The sequence below is a fragment of the Hypomesus nipponensis genome, chromosome 15, assembly GCF_054491055.1.
Source record: "Hypomesus nipponensis isolate SF chromosome 15, ASM5449105v1, whole genome shotgun sequence".
NCBI classification, from domain to species: Eukaryota; Metazoa; Chordata; class Actinopteri; order Osmeriformes; family Osmeridae; genus Hypomesus; species Hypomesus nipponensis.
In genome coordinates this window covers 15473720-15491310 of record NC_140375.1, presented here as the reverse complement: position 1 = coordinate 15491310, position 17591 = coordinate 15473720, and the positions used below count along the sequence as shown (strand labels likewise).

The 17591-nt window shown below is 53.4% G+C and overlaps 1 protein-coding gene across 4 annotated transcripts in view; it reads left to right on the top strand.

Moving 5' to 3' along the window:
• Positions 1-17591, top strand: part of ryr1b (ryanodine receptor 1b (skeletal)) — a 61511-nt gene that overhangs the window by 10581 nt on the left and 33339 nt on the right. For all 4 annotated transcript variants that reach the window (XM_084673487.1, XM_084673486.1, XM_084673485.1 and 1 more), the window contains exons 4-40: positions 1579-1653; positions 1826-1904; positions 3095-3207; positions 3361-3460; positions 3553-3649; positions 4068-4142; positions 4401-4557; positions 4819-4983; positions 5337-5458; positions 5661-5847; positions 6015-6150; positions 6389-6484; positions 6606-6724; positions 6811-6944; positions 7037-7278; positions 7417-7609; positions 7935-8151; positions 8630-8734; positions 8999-9102; positions 9896-9979; positions 10117-10276; positions 10410-10557; positions 11381-11586; positions 11690-11864; positions 12119-12327; positions 12647-12993; positions 13396-13525; positions 13643-13803; positions 13959-14124; positions 14291-14377; positions 14813-15039; positions 15182-15626; positions 15769-16317; positions 16448-16648; positions 16740-16851; positions 16974-17117; positions 17226-17499. In XM_084673487.1, coding sequence (XP_084529613.1) covers positions 1579-1653; positions 1826-1904; positions 3095-3207; positions 3361-3460; positions 3553-3649; positions 4068-4142; positions 4401-4557; positions 4819-4983; positions 5337-5458; positions 5661-5847; positions 6015-6150; positions 6389-6484; positions 6606-6724; positions 6811-6944; positions 7037-7278; positions 7417-7609; positions 7935-8151; positions 8630-8734; positions 8999-9102; positions 9896-9979; positions 10117-10276; positions 10410-10557; positions 11381-11586; positions 11690-11864; positions 12119-12327; positions 12647-12993; positions 13396-13525; positions 13643-13803; positions 13959-14124; positions 14291-14377; positions 14813-15039; positions 15182-15626; positions 15769-16317; positions 16448-16648; positions 16740-16851; positions 16974-17117; positions 17226-17499 — 6341 coding nt within the window. The remainder of the gene's footprint in view (positions 1-1578; positions 1654-1825; positions 1905-3094; positions 3208-3360; positions 3461-3552; positions 3650-4067; positions 4143-4400; positions 4558-4818; positions 4984-5336; positions 5459-5660; positions 5848-6014; positions 6151-6388; positions 6485-6605; positions 6725-6810; positions 6945-7036; positions 7279-7416; positions 7610-7934; positions 8152-8629; positions 8735-8998; positions 9103-9895; positions 9980-10116; positions 10277-10409; positions 10558-11380; positions 11587-11689; positions 11865-12118; positions 12328-12646; positions 12994-13395; positions 13526-13642; positions 13804-13958; positions 14125-14290; positions 14378-14812; positions 15040-15181; positions 15627-15768; positions 16318-16447; positions 16649-16739; positions 16852-16973; positions 17118-17225; positions 17500-17591) is intronic.

Sequence of the window (17591 nt, the reverse complement as noted above, 5' to 3'; positions counted from 1 at the left end):
TCTCCAACGTTCTCTAATCACCCACTTAGCTCACGTCTGCCCCCCCCCCCACCACCCTTCACCAGAGCCATGTCAGAACCAACCCAAGATCATCCCAACCTGACACTCTGACATTAGATGATGTGTTTCATCCATCGACGATAAAGAGGCTTGGCTGGATGAACATGTACTCAGCAGAGGTGTGGGTGTAATCAGAGTGTGGCAGCTACATTAGCATGTTATCAGGGGGGCCTCACATAGCCTCAGTCCTGAGGGACAGATCCTGGGGCTTTGGGCTAGAGCCTGGCCTTTCCAGCGGAAGGCAGGGGATGAGAATAGCATGGCATGTAGCCCAGCGGAGAGTCCCTACCACCTGCGTCAGGGCAGGGGTTGGGCGGGGGCGGGAGGAGGGGGGTAGAACCTGACACCCCATCAGAGTGCTGGCTTGGCCTAGCCTGTCTGTCCCCCTACTAGTCCACCACCAGCTCCCCCTGGTCCCTCAGCCCTTCTCCCCCCCTCCCCTGTCCTACCCTCCCTTGTCCTCTCGGCCCTTCAGCTGTCCAATCAAAGGCCGGTGCTAATGTGGCCCAGGGCTAATGTGGCCCAGGGCTAATGTGGCCCAGGGCTAATGTGGCCCAGGGTTAATGTCGCCCAGGGCTAATGTCGCCCAGGGCTAATGCCGCCCAGGGCTAATGTGGCCCAGGGCTAATGTGGCCCAGGGCTAATGTGGGCCAGGGCTAATGTGGCCCAGGGCTAATGCCGCCCAGGGCTAATGCCGCCCAGGGCTAATGTCGCCCAGGGCTAATGTCGCCCAGGGCTAATTCCACCCAGGGCTAATCGATCAGTCCTGCTCCTTGACTCACGTGCCCTGGCCCTATTCCAGTGGGTTAAGGTTTACTTAACCCCACGACCTGAAGCCTGATCATAATCATACTGGTGTCTGGTGCTAGTGATGATTATTCTGGCTAACTATACTGTAACTACAACCATAATTCTTTTTTTTTGTTTTGTTTGAAACCTTGCTGGATGTTGAGAAAAGGTAGGATGATTACGTGTGATGTTTGTGTGTTTCCTCCATGCCAGATGTGATCGGTGGCGATGACTGGATATGAATGCCATTGTTTTTGTTGTTGCTACTGTTGACTTTGTGTCTTTTTCAGTTGGTGTTTGGTGACATTAACCTGCTACTTGTGAATGTTATCGGTCTGTGTGCAATGAAGAAAATGTTCAATCTTCGTTTGAACAGTCTCTCTTCTCTGTTCTGGTGCACTTGGTTGGTGTTTGTTGGTGTTTTGTATGGGAAGGAGACCATTCTCACTCCACAGAGCTCAGCTCCGTGGAAAGGAGGTGGAGAGGAGATCCTACTCTGAACCCTTCTCCTCCTCCTCCCCTTCTCCCTCCCCTCCTCCTCCTCCGACCCCTTCTCTTCCTCCTCCCTCTCCTTCCCCTCCTCCTCCCTCCCTCCCCTCCTCCTCCTCCGTCCCCTTCTCCTCCTCCTCCCTCCCCTCCTCTTTCTTCTGGGAGGCTTTACTGGCCTCTAGAGCCGGTTGTGTCAGTCCAGTTAGTTAAGCTTGTGTGCTGGTTTCTGTCCCTCTCTAGTCGTCCCAGGGTGGGGGCCACCGTACCCTGCTGTATGGCCACGCCATCCTCCTCAGACACTACCACTCCAGCATGGTGAGACCACGCTCTTTCTCAGTCTCTCTCGTTCCATCTCTCTCCCTTTCTATCTCTCTTACTTACTCTTTCCATCTCTCTCTGTATATCTGTCTATTGTCCCCTACCTCAGTAGTTAGCAGGGCATGATATGGTGTGGTATCAACCTGGTGTTGTGATCTCCTCTCCACAGTATCTGAGCTGTCTGACCACATCACGCTCACTCACTGACAAGCTGGCCTTCGACGTGGGCTTACAGGAAGACTCCATAGGTGCAGTATGGACTGTTAAGATACACGGGTTAGGGTTAGCTAGCACACATGTTCACAGCCCGGGATATACAGACCTTTGATGCCAGTTAGGTGCTTTCAATTTGATCCTATTTGCTCGCATCTTCAATCATCTGATACATACATATGTAACTAGAGAGGGGAATGTAATTTTTGGGGAAATTGTGGTGTGCTTGCACATGAGTCTGTTTAAAAAATAAATATATATCACCTCTAAACCTATTGTTTAAACTAATATCAAACATCCAAACATTTAGAGAATTTTAATGGTGTACTAAGCTGTACTTACATTTTACAACTGATATTTCTGTATATTTGTGGCCTATATGTGCAAACGCCCTGCAACTTAAGAAAACACACGCAAATAGAAAAAACACAATCAAATTAAGAAAACATCTTTATTAATTTGAAACAAACCTCTCATCTGCTCTACACTCTAGCGACGCGATGCGAGCGACAACATGTTTTCCATCAATTTTCTATGGAGCCATGCTAATCGCTTGCGTGGTGCATTGTGGGTAGCGAGGCGACGCGACAGAGTTTAGATTTTCTCAACTCTATGCAAATGAGGAGCGATTTTCGCTCGCGATGGCCAATCGGAGTGTTTTCTTGTTTTTCGTTAGGTATTAACCATGGCAAACATTTCTAGCTTTTAAGGTGGAGGAGAAACTAATCGTTTGTGTGGCTGCTTACCCAGTCCTCTACGATACATAACTGTATTTGTACAGAGATGTTAATAAATAAATAAAAACTATGCATGGCGCAAGGTTGCCGAAGTTGTTGGTGATTGCACTTTCTAATTCAGTCTCTAGTGACATTAGGTAACTTCGTTCTGTGGTAACTACTGTAGCCTGCTAGCTAGCCCGGCTGGAACTCCCTATCGGATCGACAGATTAGCAGAGACTGAGTAATATAATAAAGCGTTTTTTACACGTCAACGTGTATGTCTATTAAACAGTTTTGAATTTTGTATACAAGTTGTATTTTGATCGATGTTGCGAGTACGTAAACCCAAGTCTGCACACTTGGCCATTACAACTACAACAGTGATTTTAGAGAACGACATTCTACATGAATCTGTTTGAAACGCTGTTTGAAAAATATAAGAGAGAGTACTTGGGTTCACCCAATTATAATGTATGTGTGCTGATTTCACGTGTGTGTTCCACCAGGTGAGGCGTGCTGGTGGACCATCCACCCAGCGTCTAAGCAGAGGTCGGAGGGTGAGAAGGTCAGGGTAGGAGATGACCTCATCCTGGTCAGTGTTTCGTCTGAGAGATACCTGGTAAGGATCTGTCTCTCTTCCATGTCGAGGCTAAGTGAAGACCTGGAGAGTTTGCTAAGCCTCATCTATCTCTCTCTCTATTGGCTTCTCTCTTTCTCCCTCCTTCCCCCCTTCTCTTTCCCCCTTTGGCTCCTCCTCTCCCTCCATCAACAGCACCTGTCGTACGCCAGTGGAGATCTGATGGTGGACGCGTCCTTCATGCAGACTCTGTGGAACATGAACCCAGTGTGCTCTGGGTGCGAGCTGGCCGAGGGTACGGCTTCAGACCTCATTCTAGTCATCCACCACACACGTTCACATACGTGGTACATGTATGTGTTACTCGCGTGTTTTCTCGTCTTCCAGGGTTTCTGACCGGAGGTCATGTTCTCAGGCTGTTCCATGGACACATGGACGAGTGCCTCGCCATCTCCACGCCGGAGGAAGGAGAAGAGAACCGCAGGTGAGCAGCGAGGGCCGCATCTCCCCCCCCCCCCCGCGTCCCACCCTGTCCTCCGTCTGTACCCTCTCTCTCTCTGTCTTCCCCCCCCCCTCTCTCTCTCTCTCTCTCTCTCTCTCTCTCTCTGTCCCCCCCCCTCTGTCTCTCTCTCTGTCCCCCCCCCCCTCTCTCTCTCTCTCTCTCTCTCTCTCTCTCTCTCTCTCTCTCTCTCTCTCTGTCCCCCCCCCCCCTGTCTCTCTCTCTGTCCCCCCCCCCCCTCTCTCTCTCTCTCTGTCTGCCCCCCTCTCTCTGTCTGTCCCCTTCTCTCTCTCTCCCTCTCTGTCTCTCTCCCCCCCCTCACCTTTACGTCACTCCGGCCAGTTCAGTGTGCATGCTGTGCCTTGGTGTTATTGACAGCAGCGCTCCCCTGGTGTGTGTGCAGGATGGCCCACTATGAAGGTGGTGCAGTGTGCAGCCAGGCCCGCTCCCTCTGGAGGCTGGAGCCACTGAGAATCAGGTGAGAGTCTCCTCTATTTCACCTCTAGGTGAGAAGCTCTTTCTTTCTTTCTTTCTTTCTCTCTCTCTCTCTCTCTCTCTCTCTCTCTCTCTCTCTCTCTCTCTCTCTCTCTCTCTCTCTCTCTCTCTCCTTCTTTCTCTCGCTCTCTCGCGCTCTCTTTTTCTTGTTTTCCCTTCTGTCTCTCTCTCGTTTTTTCTCTCTCTCTCTTTTTTTGACTCTGTCCCTCTGGTGAAGTTTGACCCTTCCCTGTGCCCGTAGCTGGAGCGGCAGCCACATGAAGTGGGGTCAGTCGTTCCGAGTGCGCCACATCACCACGGGCCGGTACCTGTGTCTGGACGAGGAGAAGGGCCTCATGGTGGTGGACCCCGAGAAGGCCAACACCAAACTCTCCGCCTTCTGTTTCCGAGTGACAAAGGTCAGAAACTCCTGAAGGACAAGATCTCAACTCTTTTTTAAATAAATGGTCAATAGTTACCACAATTATTATTTTTTAATCCCCCACATCATCCTCCCTCCTTCTCTCCATCCCTCCCTCCAACCATCCCTTTAACCATCCCTCCTTCCTTCCAACCATCCCTCCAACCATCCCTCCCTCCTTCCCTCCAACCATCCCTCTAACCATCCCTCCTTCCTTCCCTCCCTCCATCCCTCCATCCCGCCTGGTTTCCCTGAGCAGGAGAAGGTGGAGGGGGCTAAGAAGCGTGATGTGGAGGGGATGGGCATCCCAGAGATCAAGTACGGAGAGTCCATGTGCTTCGTGCAGCACGTCTCCACGGGGCTGTGGCTCACCTACGCCTCCCTGGACGCCAAGGCAGCCCGGCTGGGATTCATGAAGAGGAGGGTAGGCATTTAGACATTTACATTTTACATGTAGTTATTTAGCAGATGCTCTTATACAGACCGACTTACAGTAAGTATAGGGACAATCCCCCCCGGTGCAAGAGCCTTGCCCAAAGACACAATGTAATTTTGCACGGCCGGGAATCGAACCAGCAACCTTCGTATTACTAGCCCAATTCCCTAACCGCTCAGCCACCTGATTCCAGGCTGGCTCAACCAGTATCTCACCGGCTCAGTTCACGCTAAAACTGGCATTGGGTCAATTGAAATCAAAATCTGTATCTTAACTCTGTAGAACTTGTTGGAGACTTTCAGTGATACACAGATATACATGCGTGTATTTTGTGCGCCCAGGGCATACTGCACCAGGAGGGCCACATGGACGACGCCCTGTCCCTGACCCGCTGCCAGATCGAGGAGTCCCAGGCTGCTCGTATGATCTACAGCACCGTGGGCCTCTTCACCCAGTTCATCAAGTATGACCAGCATCGGCATCAGCATCAACATCCAGAGTTTTGCTTTAAGAACCACATAACCATCTATACATGCTCTCATGTTTTTAGTGTTGACCCGCTGGTGTCTGTGTGTGTGTGTGTGTGTGTGTGTGTGTGTGTGGTGACTGTGTGTATGTGGTGACTGTGTGTGTGTATGTGGTGACTGTGTGTGTGTATCCTCCAGGGGTCTGGACTCTCTGAGTGGGAAGAACAAGGCCCCCGGGCCCGTGGCCCTGCCCCTGGACTCGGTGGTCCTCTCCCTGCAGGACCTCATCTTCTACTTCCGCCCTCCGGAGGAGGAGCTGGAGCACGAGGAGAAGCAGACCAAGCTGCGCTCCCTCCGCAACCGTCAGAACCTCTTCCAAGAGGAGGCACGCTGCCAGCGCCACTCAACACAAACACACGAATGAACACGTCCTAAACACACGTCCTAAACCCCCCCTACCTTTTCAGAGAGTCCCGTTTGAACACTGAACAAGAAATGAACTGGTAGTGCTTCCCGCTACATGAGCCCCCTCCTCTTCTTTGCCGTTCTCAGGGGATGATCACCATCGTGCTGGAGTGTATTGACCGTCTGAACGTGTACAACACAGCCGCCCACTTCTCTGAGTTTGCTGGGGAGGAGGCTGCAGAGTCGTGGAAGGAGATCGTCAACCTTCTCTACGAGCTGCTGGGTAGGATGGCCTTAACCGTCCGGGTCACCTCAGCTACAGCTGTGGTGGGGTATAGCTCAGCGGTCCTGTTTTTGCTGCCAACTGCAGATTAACTGTAGATTAAGAGGTTACAGGTTCAAATCCCCCCTGGACATGACTCTGGTTATTATAGTTATTGTTATGGAACAATGCACGTGAATGAAGAGCTGAATGGGAGCGGTGATCGTCTGGTTCTGTCTGTCTCTCCTCCTCCTTCCAGCCTCTCTTATCAGAGGGAACCGCTCTAACTGTGCGCTGTTCTGTGACAACCTGGACTGGCTGGTCAGCAAACTGGACCGACTGGAGGCGTCCTCTGGTATGGAGAGTGAAGACTCTCTCCAGTCCACACCACAATGCACACCTGACTGATTCTGAATCTAAATTCTGAATCCAAAAGACAAACAGAATCCTTGACAGAATCCTCTTTGTTCTCTCAGGCATCCTGGAGGTTCTGTACTGCGTTCTGATAGAGAGTCCAGAGGTTCTGAACATCATCCAGGAGAACCACATCAAATCCATCATCTCCCTCCTGGACAAACACGGACGCAACCATAAGGTCAGCGCGTTGCCACGGCGACCCACCGACTGTGTTGTGACACCGGTAAAAGCCCCTCCTCTCATGCCTGCGTCGTCATCTTCCAGGTGTTGGACGTCTTGCGCTCTCTCTGTGTGTGTAACGGCGTTGCTGTGAGGTCCAATCAGAACCTCATCACAGAGAACCTACTTCCTGGCAGAGACCTCCTGCTACAGACTAACATCATCAACTATGTAACCAGGTAGGATTCCCCTACGTGACCTTTGACCTTGACATCATATGTCTGCTGCTGACCATGGTCACTGAGGGGGGTTCTCTCTCTGCTGTGTCTAGCGTGAGACCCAACATCTTCCTGGGCACGTGCGAGGGCTCCACACAGTACAAGAAGTGGTACTTTGAGATGATGGTGGACCACGTTGAGCCCTTCGTGACGGCCCAGGCCACTCACCTCCGCGTGGGCTGGGCCCTGACTGAGGGCTACAGCCCCTACCCTGGAGGTGGAGAGGGCTGGGGAGGCAACGGTGTAGGAGACGACCTCTACTCTTACGGCTTCGACGGCCAGCACCTGTGGTCTGGTAAGCTATGCCCGGGTGATGACCCCCCCCCCCCCCCCCCCCCCCCCCCCCCCCCCGGCTGAGGGTTCTGTAAAATCCTGGTCCTCGGGTTTGCCCTGTATCCCTGACGTCCTCCTGGCGTCCTCTCCGCCCCTCCAGGACACGTCCCCCGCCAGGTGGCCTCGCCCAATCAGCACGCCCTGGCCGCTGATGACGTCGTCAGCTGCTGCCTGGATCTGAGCGTGCCCAGTATCTCCTTCCGTATCAACGGACACCCGGTGCAGGGCATGTTTGAGAACTTCAACGTGGACGGCCTCTTCTTCCCTGTCATCAGCTTTTCGGCCGGAGTCAAGTAAGCCGTCAGGGTGCTAGGCAACATGGAGGATAGACTTGGCACAACAGAAATCCATGTTTTCTAATCCAAGTTTACAATGCAGGATTAAATGTAAATAGGGGTAGACTCGGTTCAGCAATCTGTAGTCAGAGAGGCCGATGAACGATACGATGGAGGTATTTATAATGATAAACAGTGGTGACATAGTCAATAGCAGACTGATGGAAGAGGGAAGAGAGAATTGGCCTCTGCCCATGTTTTCTTATTGCCTAGCTTAAAGAGCTTTGGAGATCACTAAGATCTTCCCCCGTGAGATAACAACTGCTGTGTTCTTTTGCTCCAGAGCTCGCTTCCTGTTGGGCGGTCGTCATGGAGACTTCAAGTTCCTGCCCCCCCCGGGCTACGCCCCGTGCTACGAGGCGCTGCTGCCCAAAGACAGGATGCGCATCGAGCCCATCAAGGAGTACAAGCACGACTTTGACGGCGTTCGCAACCTGCTGGGTCCAACCCAGTCTCTCACACACACCTCCTTCACCCCCTGCCCCGTGGACACCATCCAGGTACCGCTTGGAGTTAACGTAGGAGAGCCTCCAACCCTTAATGCATCCCCCGCCCATAACCCCGCCCCTAACCCTGTCCCCGCCCAGAACCCCGCCCCTAACCCTGTCCCCGCCCATAACCCCGCTCCTTACCCTGTCCCCGCCCATAACCCCGCCCCTAACCCTGTCCCCGCCCATAACCCCGCTCCTAACCCTGTCCCCGCCCATAACCCCGCCCCTAACCCCGCCCCTAACCCTACCCCCACCCATAACCCTGCCCCTAACCCTGTCCCCGCCCATAACCCTGTCCCCGCCCCTAACCCCATCTCTGTGCCCGCCCCTAACCCTGTCCCCGCCCCTAACCCTGTCCCCGCCCCTAACCCTGTCCCCGCCCCTAACCCCGCCCCTATACGTGCTGACGTCAGTCACGTGCTGCCGTCTCAGTGGTCCTGTAGTCCATGAGCGTCTGTCCCTCTGACCTGCTGCCTGCGCTCCTCAGATCGTTCTGCCTCCACACCTGGAGAGGATCCGTGAGAAGCTGGCGGAGAACATCCACGAGCTGTGGGCCGTCACCCGCATCGAGCAGGGCTGGACCTACGGCGTAGTGAGTCTACACACACCATGACTGTAGCACTTCAACCCCAGGAAAAGGAGAAGACCCAGTACTGATCAGTTGAGGGGGGGTAACAAGGTTTTGAAATAGCACGACTGTAGCAACCTTTCCACCGAAGCTAATATCATGATAATAATAATCAGATTTGACGCACCTATCAACATTGAGGACACTGTATTTCTGACAAAATACAATACATATCACATTAGGATGACAAGAAAATAAAGCTGATTTAAAGTTCCTTCCCTTTCACAGTTCCGAGATGACAACAAGAAGCTCCACCCCTGCCTGGTGGACTTCATGAACCTCCCAGAACCTGAGAGGAACTACAACCTGCAGATGTCTGCGGAGACACTGAAGTAAGAGCGTGCTCTTTGGGGACTTCCTGTATGTGGAGACTTCCTGTCTGTGGGGACTTCCTGTCTGTGGGGACTTCCTGTCTGTAGAGACTTCCTGTCTGTGGGGATTTGCTGTCTGTAGAGACTTCCTGTCTGTAGAGACTTCCTGTCTGTGGGGACTTCCTGTCTGTAGACTTCCTGTCTGTGGAGACTTCCTGTCTGTGGGGACTTCCTGTCTGTGGAGGCTTCCTGTCTGTAGAGACTTCCTGTCTGTGGGGACTTCCTGTTTGAAGCACGGCAGCTCGGTCAGAAAGCTTGCTAGGGTGCTAGCCAGAGACGGGTAGTCTGTGGTACTTTATTAAATTTAATAGAATTTTATTTTTTCCTAAGGGCACTTCAGATCTCACAGCAGCCCCAATAACATTTGGTGATCAGAAGGATAAATAAAAAAGCACATAGTCAATTTACAGTATTTCTGACAACAGTATTTCAAACAAAGAGCATGGTTTATCTTCTTCAGAATGTCTGGTGTTCAATGACTAAAAGGCCACCAACTGACTCTTATGTGCTGTCTCATGGCCGCTCTCAGGAAAGACCTCCTGAAGCGTTCTGTTGGGCACCGTGGCAGAACAAGTCTGTTACTGAATGTGCTCCTGTGCTCTGCCAGAATGTTCCGTAGTGGGTGTGCATTGTTGTCCAATGTCCAATAGTCTGGCTTCCTTTCTCTTTTCTGTCACCTCCTTTGACTGAGTCAGTTAGCTTGAAACACTGCCAATGGTTCTAGGCAGTAATACTTGTCACTGTGGTGCTGCAGGACTCTGCTAGCCCTTGGGTGCCATGTGGGGATGGGAGATGAGAAGGCAGAGGAGAACCTGAAGAAGATCAAGCTGCCCAAGACGTGAGTGTTTCAGCCGAGGATATCTGGGCGCCCAATATCAGGCTCTTGTTCAGAGCTTCCTGTGTGTTCCTCTGAAAAACAACAAACCTTGTCCTGCCAATAACTGTCTGTACGCCTCGCCCCCTCCACCCCCACAGCTATGTGATGACCAACGGGTTCAAGCCTGCCCCGTTGGACCTGAACCACGTCAAACTGACGCCCAACCAGAACCAGCTGGTAGAGAAGCTAGCAGAGAACGGACACAATGTGTGGGCGAGGGACCGGGTGCGACAGGGGTGGACCTACAGCATTGTTCAGGTACCTTCCAACCCATTCCCTCCATCTAAATCTGTCATATCGGGATCAATAGACAACAACTACTACCCAATTCCATAAAATAGCATTGTTGTCGTAGTTGCGAGTGCATTGCTGTTCTGTGCTCTTATTCAAGGACATTATGAATAAGCGGAACCCTCGGCTGGTGCCTTACGTCCTGCTGGACGAGAAAACCAAGAAGACCAATCGAGACAGCGTCAACAACGCTGTGCGCACTCTGATTGGCTACGGGTACAACATCGAGCCTCCAGACCAGGAGATCAGTAAGTCTCTGTGTTGCCTTTGTGGAACGCTCACGTTCAGATCAGGGTCTCCTCACCCTGCCACTGAGGCCCCTCTGCTGGTGGAGCACAAGTTGACGTTACCCACCTGCTTGGTTGCTTCATGTTCTATTGAATGAACTTAAAGGAGGTGGTTGGACCATCTTTCTGGAAAAACCAACAGCCTGAAAAAATATGATCTAAACCTCCTGCCCCACCTGCCTGTCTCCTCCCCCACCTGCCTGTTTCCTCCCCCACCTGCCCGTCTCTCCCCCCACCTGCCTGTCTCTCCCCCACCTGCCTGTCTCTCCCCCCACCTGCCTGTCTCTCCCCCCACCTGCCTGTCTCTCCCCCACCTGCCTGTCTCTCCCCCCACCTGCCTGTCTCTCCCCCCACCTGCCTGTCTCTCCCCCCACCTGCCTGTCTCTCCCCCACCTTCCTGTCTCTCCCCCCACCTGCCTGTCTCTCCCCCACCTGCCTGTCTCTCCCCCACCTGCCTGTCTCTCCCCCACCTGCCTGTCTCTCCCCCCACCTGCCTGTTTCTCCCCCCACCTGCCTGTCTCTCCCCCCACCTTCCTGTCTCTCCCCCCACCTGCCTGTCTCTCCCCCACCTGCCTGTCTCTCCCCCCACCTGCCTGTCTCTCCCCCACCTGCCTGTCTCTCCCCCCACCTGCCTGTTTCTCCCCCCACCTGCCTGTCTCTCCCCCACCTGCCTGTCTCTCCCCCCACCTGCCTGTCTCTCCCCCACCTGCCTGTCTCTCCCCCACCTGCCTGTTTCTCCCCCCACCTGCCTGTCTCTCCCCCACCTGCCTGTCTCTCCCCCCAGGCGGCCACGGAGACGACAACACCAGGGGGGACAAGGTGCGCATCTTCCGGGCGGAGAAGTCGTACGCCGTGACCCAGGGGAAGTGGTACTTTGAGTTTGAGGCGGTGACCACGGGGGAGATGAGGGTGGGCTGGGCCAGGCCCAACGTCCGGGCCGACACGGAGCTGGGAGCGGACGAGCTCGCCTACGTCTTCAACGGCAACAAGGTCGGTTCCCCCTGCCCAGCAGGAGGCCAGATGGATCTCACGTACCGTACTGTTAATGACCCTGAGGCTTGGTTGTAACCTTTGACCTGTCCCCCCCACTCAGGCTCAGCGCTGGCATGTGGGCAACGAGCCGTTCGGCCGTCAGTGGTTGTCGGGCGACGTGGTTGGCTGCATGATCGACCTGACTGAGCAGAACATCATGTTCACCTTGAACGGGGAGATGTTGATCAGTGACTCGGGCTCAGACATGGCCTTCAAGGACATCGAGATCGAAGAGGGTAGGAGATAAGCACGACTCAGTCCATAGGAATACTGTGGTGACACTTTTTCAGGCTCAGTTCTAATCAAATTCTAAAATCTAATTATAAAGTTCAAAAAAAACACATTTTGAAGCACAGAAGTGTAATTACTGACGAATGCAAATCAAAGAGCGAGCAGGTTCCCTTGGGAGGGATTACCACCGTGTCTGTGTAGTTACCTTCCTGTTTGGTCATCATGAGGTGAACCGCTAACACTGGTCCCTTTTCTCCAGGCTTCATCCCTGTGTGTACGCTGGGCCTGTCCCAGGTGGGCAGGATCAACCTGGGCCAGAACGTCAGCAGTCTGCGCTACTTTGCCATCTGTGGACTGCAGGAGGGATTCGAACCCTTCGCCATCAACATGAAGAGGGACATCACCATGTGGTTTAGCAAAAGCCTGCCCCAGTTCATCCCTGTGCCCACAAACCACCACCACATCGAGGTACTGAATATTAAGGGTGGGGGGCAAATTGATTCACATTTGAATCGTGAATCAGTCTTAAAGCTACTCACATCAATTCAGAAAATGTTTTTTTTGTTTTGTTTTTTTTAATCGTGAATTGATTTTTAGTCGATTTGTGACCCCAAGAATTGATTTGAATCGAATCGTGAGGTACCAAAAGATTCCCTCCCCTACTGGTTATCCACACAGAGAGACAGTGTGTAACTTAGCTTGGAAACACTGAGGTTTGAATCAGTCAATCAGTCATTTCATTTCTGACCTCGTTTTTTGACGGGTCAAACTCTCTCCGTCCTTCCAGGTGTCTCGTGTGGACGGCACAGTGGACAGTGCCCCCTGCCTGAAGCTCACCCACAAGACCTACGGCTCCCAAAACGCCAACACCGACATGCTGTTCCTCCGACTGAGCATGCCCGTGGAGTTCCACGAGACGTTCAAAATCACGGCGGGCGCCACGCCCCTTACCCGCGCCCTCACCATCCCCGAGGACGAGGTGCTGGAGGTGGAGCCCGACTCGGAGTTTGAGGTGCTGAAGAAGTCCGCCAGCCGGAAGGAGCAGGAGGAGAAGGAGCCTTCCGTGGCCAAGGAGGTGGCGGGAAGCTCAGAGACCGAGAAGGACAACGTCTCGGAGAAGGGGAAGAAGAAAGGGTAGGCTACGGTCGTACCCGCGTGGAGAGGAAAGGCTCAAAAGAATAAAGAGCAGTAACGGTCTGAGGTGTAGCTGGGGGGGCGTGTGTATCGGGGATCAGATGGCTGAGGGGTTAGGGAGTCGGACTATTAATCAGAAGGTTGTTGGTTCGACTCCTGGCCGTGCCAAATGACTTTGTCTCCTTGGGCAAGGCACTTCACCCCACTTGCCTCGGGGGGAATGTCCTTGTACTTACTGTAAGTCGCTCTGGATAAGAGCGTCTGCTAAATGACTAATTGTAAATGGACGTGTGCAAGGATTGTAAAACGAAGGTCTACTTTAAAGAGAGGGATTAGAACAAGGGCAAAACTTTGTGTTGAGTGGGTGGATCTCATTGAGATGTCTGTGTCCGCGGCCCCCAGGTTGTTCTCCAGGGCTAAGAAGGCAGCCATGTCCACGCAGACCCCGGCCCCGCCAGCTGTGCCTCGCCTGGTGGAGGACGTGGTCCCTGACGATCGCGACGACCCCGAAATCATCCTCAACACCACCACGGTGAGCTCAGCGTCTTTAGCCCACGCCCGTCTGATCCAACCTCCTGTAGATCTATTTCATTCGAGCCATGAATCGCTAGACTTGCGTTTCTAATCGGCCAGAGTGTTGCGTCTGCAGTATTACTACTCGGTGAGGATCTTTGCTGGCCAGGAGCCTAGTGGTGTGTGGGTGGGCTGGGTGACACCCGACTATCACCAGTACGACCCGGGCTTTGACCTCTCCAAAGTGCGTAATGTCACCGTTACCGTGGGCGACGACCAGGGCAACATCCACGACAGGTCAGTCTCTTCTCATGGAGGAATCACAATTAGATTTGTGGTCGTTTGATGTTCACCCAGACTCGTTTTAAGACAGAATTAGAATGTTTTCTCGTACATAGTGTGTGTTCCATGTCCCTGTTTGACCATTGGTTCCCTTTGCCCCCTACCTACAGCATGAAGCACAGTAACTGCTACATGGTTTGGGGCGGAGACATTGGGAACAGCTCCCAGCAGGCACGCTTTAATCAAGAGGACCTCGTGGTTGGCTGTCTGGTCGACCTGGCAACCGGTCTCATGACATTCACAGCCAATGGGAAGGAGATCAATGCTTTTTACCAGGTGAGGCAGGTGGAGTGTGTGTGTGTGTGAGAGTACCTGCGTGGTGTGTTATAAATGTTTCTAAGTGTAGGTGTCGCTCTGTGGAGGAGGCCGTGGGGTGAAGGGTTGTTCTGTGAACGTGTAGGAGTTGTGTAGGAGTAAGTAAGTTCTACGTTCTGTGTTCCAGGTGGAGCCCAACACCAAGCTGTTCCCCGCCGTGTTCCTCCAGCCCACCAGTCAGAACCTGATGCAGCTGGAGCTGGGGAAGCTCAAGGTCAGATATCCTCCTACTCTACTGCACCTGCCTCTTTCTCCAAGCTCTGCCTTTGGAACTGGTGCCTTTTGATCTGATAATGATCTGATTCTCTGTGTCTTTTGTTTCACTTTCATATTAAATCTGTACTACTTTTAGTGGCCACCTCTTTATAGTTCTCCCTCCCTCTCTCTTTCTCTCGTTCGCACCTCCCTCTCCCTCTCTCTCTCTCTCTCTCTCTCTCTCTCTCTCTCTCTCTCTCTCTCTCTCTCTCTCTATATCTCTCTTTGTGTGTCTCTCTCTTTGTGTCTCCTTCTCTCTATTTATCTCTCTCTTTGTCTCTCTCTCTCTCTTTGTGTCTCTCTGTCTCTCTCTCTCTCTTTGTGTGTGTCTCTCTCTCTTTGTGTCTCTCTCTCTTTGTCTCCCTCCTTTCCCTGTCCTTCTTTCATGCTCTAGAACATCATGCCCATCTCGGCGGCCATGTTCCGCAGCGAGCGTAAGAACCCGGTTCCCCAGTGCCCGCCCCGCCTGGACGTCCAGATGCTAACCCCGGTGATCTGGAGCCGCATGCCCAACCACTTCCTGAACCCGGAGGTGGGCAGGGTGAGCGAGAGGCTGGGCTGGATGGTGGAGTGCATCGAGCCCCTCATCATGATGGCTCTGCACATCCCTGAGGAAAACAGGTCAGAGGTCAACCTGGGGGACTGGGGGGGGGGTCAGTGGGAGGGGAGGACAAAGGAGCCAATGAGAAACAGCCTAACGTTTCCAAAGACGAAAGTAAAAGGATCTATATTACCATAGTGTTTCTCCTGTCGTCTCCACCAGGTGTATAGACATCCTGGAGCTGTCGGAGCAGAAGGACCTGATGAAGTTCCACTTCCACACCCTCATGCTATACTGTGCCGTGTGCGCGCTGGGCAACAACCGCGTGGCCCACGCCCTCTGCAGCCACGTGGACGAATCCCAGCTCTTCTACGCCATCGAGAACACCTACCTGCCCGGGCCCCTCCGCGGTGGCTACTATGACCTGCTCATCAGCATCCACCTGGAGTCTGCCAAGCGGGCGCGCCTGGGCACCAACAGGGAGTTCATAGTGCCCATGACAACGGAGACCCTCAGCATCACCCTGTACCCCGACGCTGAGAAGGCCCACGCCCTTCCCGGGGTGGGCCTCACCACCTGCCTACGGCCCAAACTTCACTTCTCCCCCATCAACTTTGTGGGCACGGACCTTGATCTCTACACTCTTAGCCCCATCTTCCCCCTGCAGGTAAGCAGATCATTCTCACCTTGTGACTTGGAAATCAAAGTGTGTGGCAGTAACTGAATTAGTTTGAGAATGAGACTCGCTTTGTTGGAGAAGGTCGCTTCTGTAATGTACATGGTGCTGTCGTCCCCCCACCCCCCTCCAGGAGCTGAAGACCCAAGCCATCAGCATGTTGACCGAGGCTGTGCTGGATGGCAGTCAGGCCATGCGAGACCCAGTAGGGGGCAGCGTGGAGTTCCACTTTGTCCCCATCCTGAAGCTCATCAGCACCCTGCTGATCATGGGCATCTTCAACGACGAAGACACCATGCACATCCTGAAAATGATTGACCCCAACGTCTTCGGAGCCAAGAAAGAGGAGGGTGAGGTAGAGGGGGAAGAAGCCACGTCCAAAGAGGGGGGGGAGGAGGTGAAGGAGGAGGAGGAGGGAGAAGAAGAGGAGGAGGAGGTTGATCTTGAGGATGAAGGAATGGGAGAGGAGGAAGAGGAGGAGCTGAAAGACCTGGATAAAGAGGAGGGCGACGTGGAGGCCGAGGAGGCTGAGGAAGGGGGAGAGGTAGAAGCCAAAGTGGATGGAGAAAAGGCAGAGGAAGAGAAGGAAGGCGAGGTAGTTGAGGCGGAAGTGAAAGAAGAGGAGGAAGGCTTGGAAGAAGGATTACTGCAGATGACGATGCCAGAGTCTGTCAAACTACAGGTCTGTTAGCCATCTTAAAAGGCATCTACTGGTAAAAAAAACCCACAAAAAAGACTGAATTTACATGTCTTACGCTCTCTCGCTCTCTCCTTTTCTCTCTCTCTTTTTCTCTCCTTCTTTCCTCCCATAGATGTGTACTCTGCTACAGTACTTCTGTGACTGCGAGCTGAGACATAGAGTGGAGGCGATTGTTGCCTACTCCGACCAGTTTGTGTTTGCCATCCAGAGCAACCAGCGCGAACGCTACAACGAGCTCATGAGGGCGTTCACCATGAGCGCCGCCGAGACGGCGCGCAAGACGCGCGAGTTCCGCTCCCCGCCACAGGAGCAGGTATGCCCCCATGCGGGCTTGGGGCGTCAGCGAGTGAGGGGGCGTCTCATTGCGTTGAGTTGATTGACACTCCAAACCCGTGTTTCCCCAGGTCATCTTGCTCACCAACTTCAAGAACGGGCCTGATGAGGAAGACTGTCCCGTCCCTGAGGAAGTCCGTGACACTCTGATAGAGTTCCACCATGACATCTTGCTCCACTGTGGTCAGTTTGGACACATTCCAGGGAATGTGTGGATTTTGGGGACGTTCTTATGGAGTCAACGTTGAAATGTTGTCCATGATACGGACCTGACAAGCGCCTCTTCTCTCCTCCCTCTGCTCCAGGTGTGCACATAGAGCAAGAGGAGGAGGAGGAGGAGGTGGACACCTCCCTCAGGGGCCGGCTCATCAGCCTGGTGGACAAGGTCAAGAACCTCCGCCAGAAGAAGGAGGTGGAGGAGCCAGAGGAAGAGGAGGAGGTCAAACCTAGTAAGACAATTCAAACCCATCTCAGATCCTTCACGCGCTGTCACGTCGTCGCGGTTCAACATCCTCAAAATCAGCCGTCTCCAAAGGATCTCCTCTCCCTCTCCCCAGGCACCCTCCAGGAGCTCATCTCCCACACCATGATCCACTGGGCCCAGGAGGCCTTCATCCAGAACCCGGAGCTGGTGCGGATGATGTTCAGCCTGCTTCACCGGCAGTACGACGGGCTGGGGGAGCTGATCAGAGCCCTGCCCAAGGCCTACATCATCAACGCCGTGTCGGTCCAGGACACCATGGACCTGCTGGAGTGTCTGGGCCAGATCCGCTCGCTGCTCATCGTCCAGATGGGCCCTGAGGAAGAGAGGCTGATGATCCAGAGCATCGGGTGGGTGGAATAGAGAGGTTGTTGATGGGTGGTTTAAGGTAGAAGACGCTATTCGTGAAAGGCTTTGACAAGGTTGTCCATCTGAAGAGAAT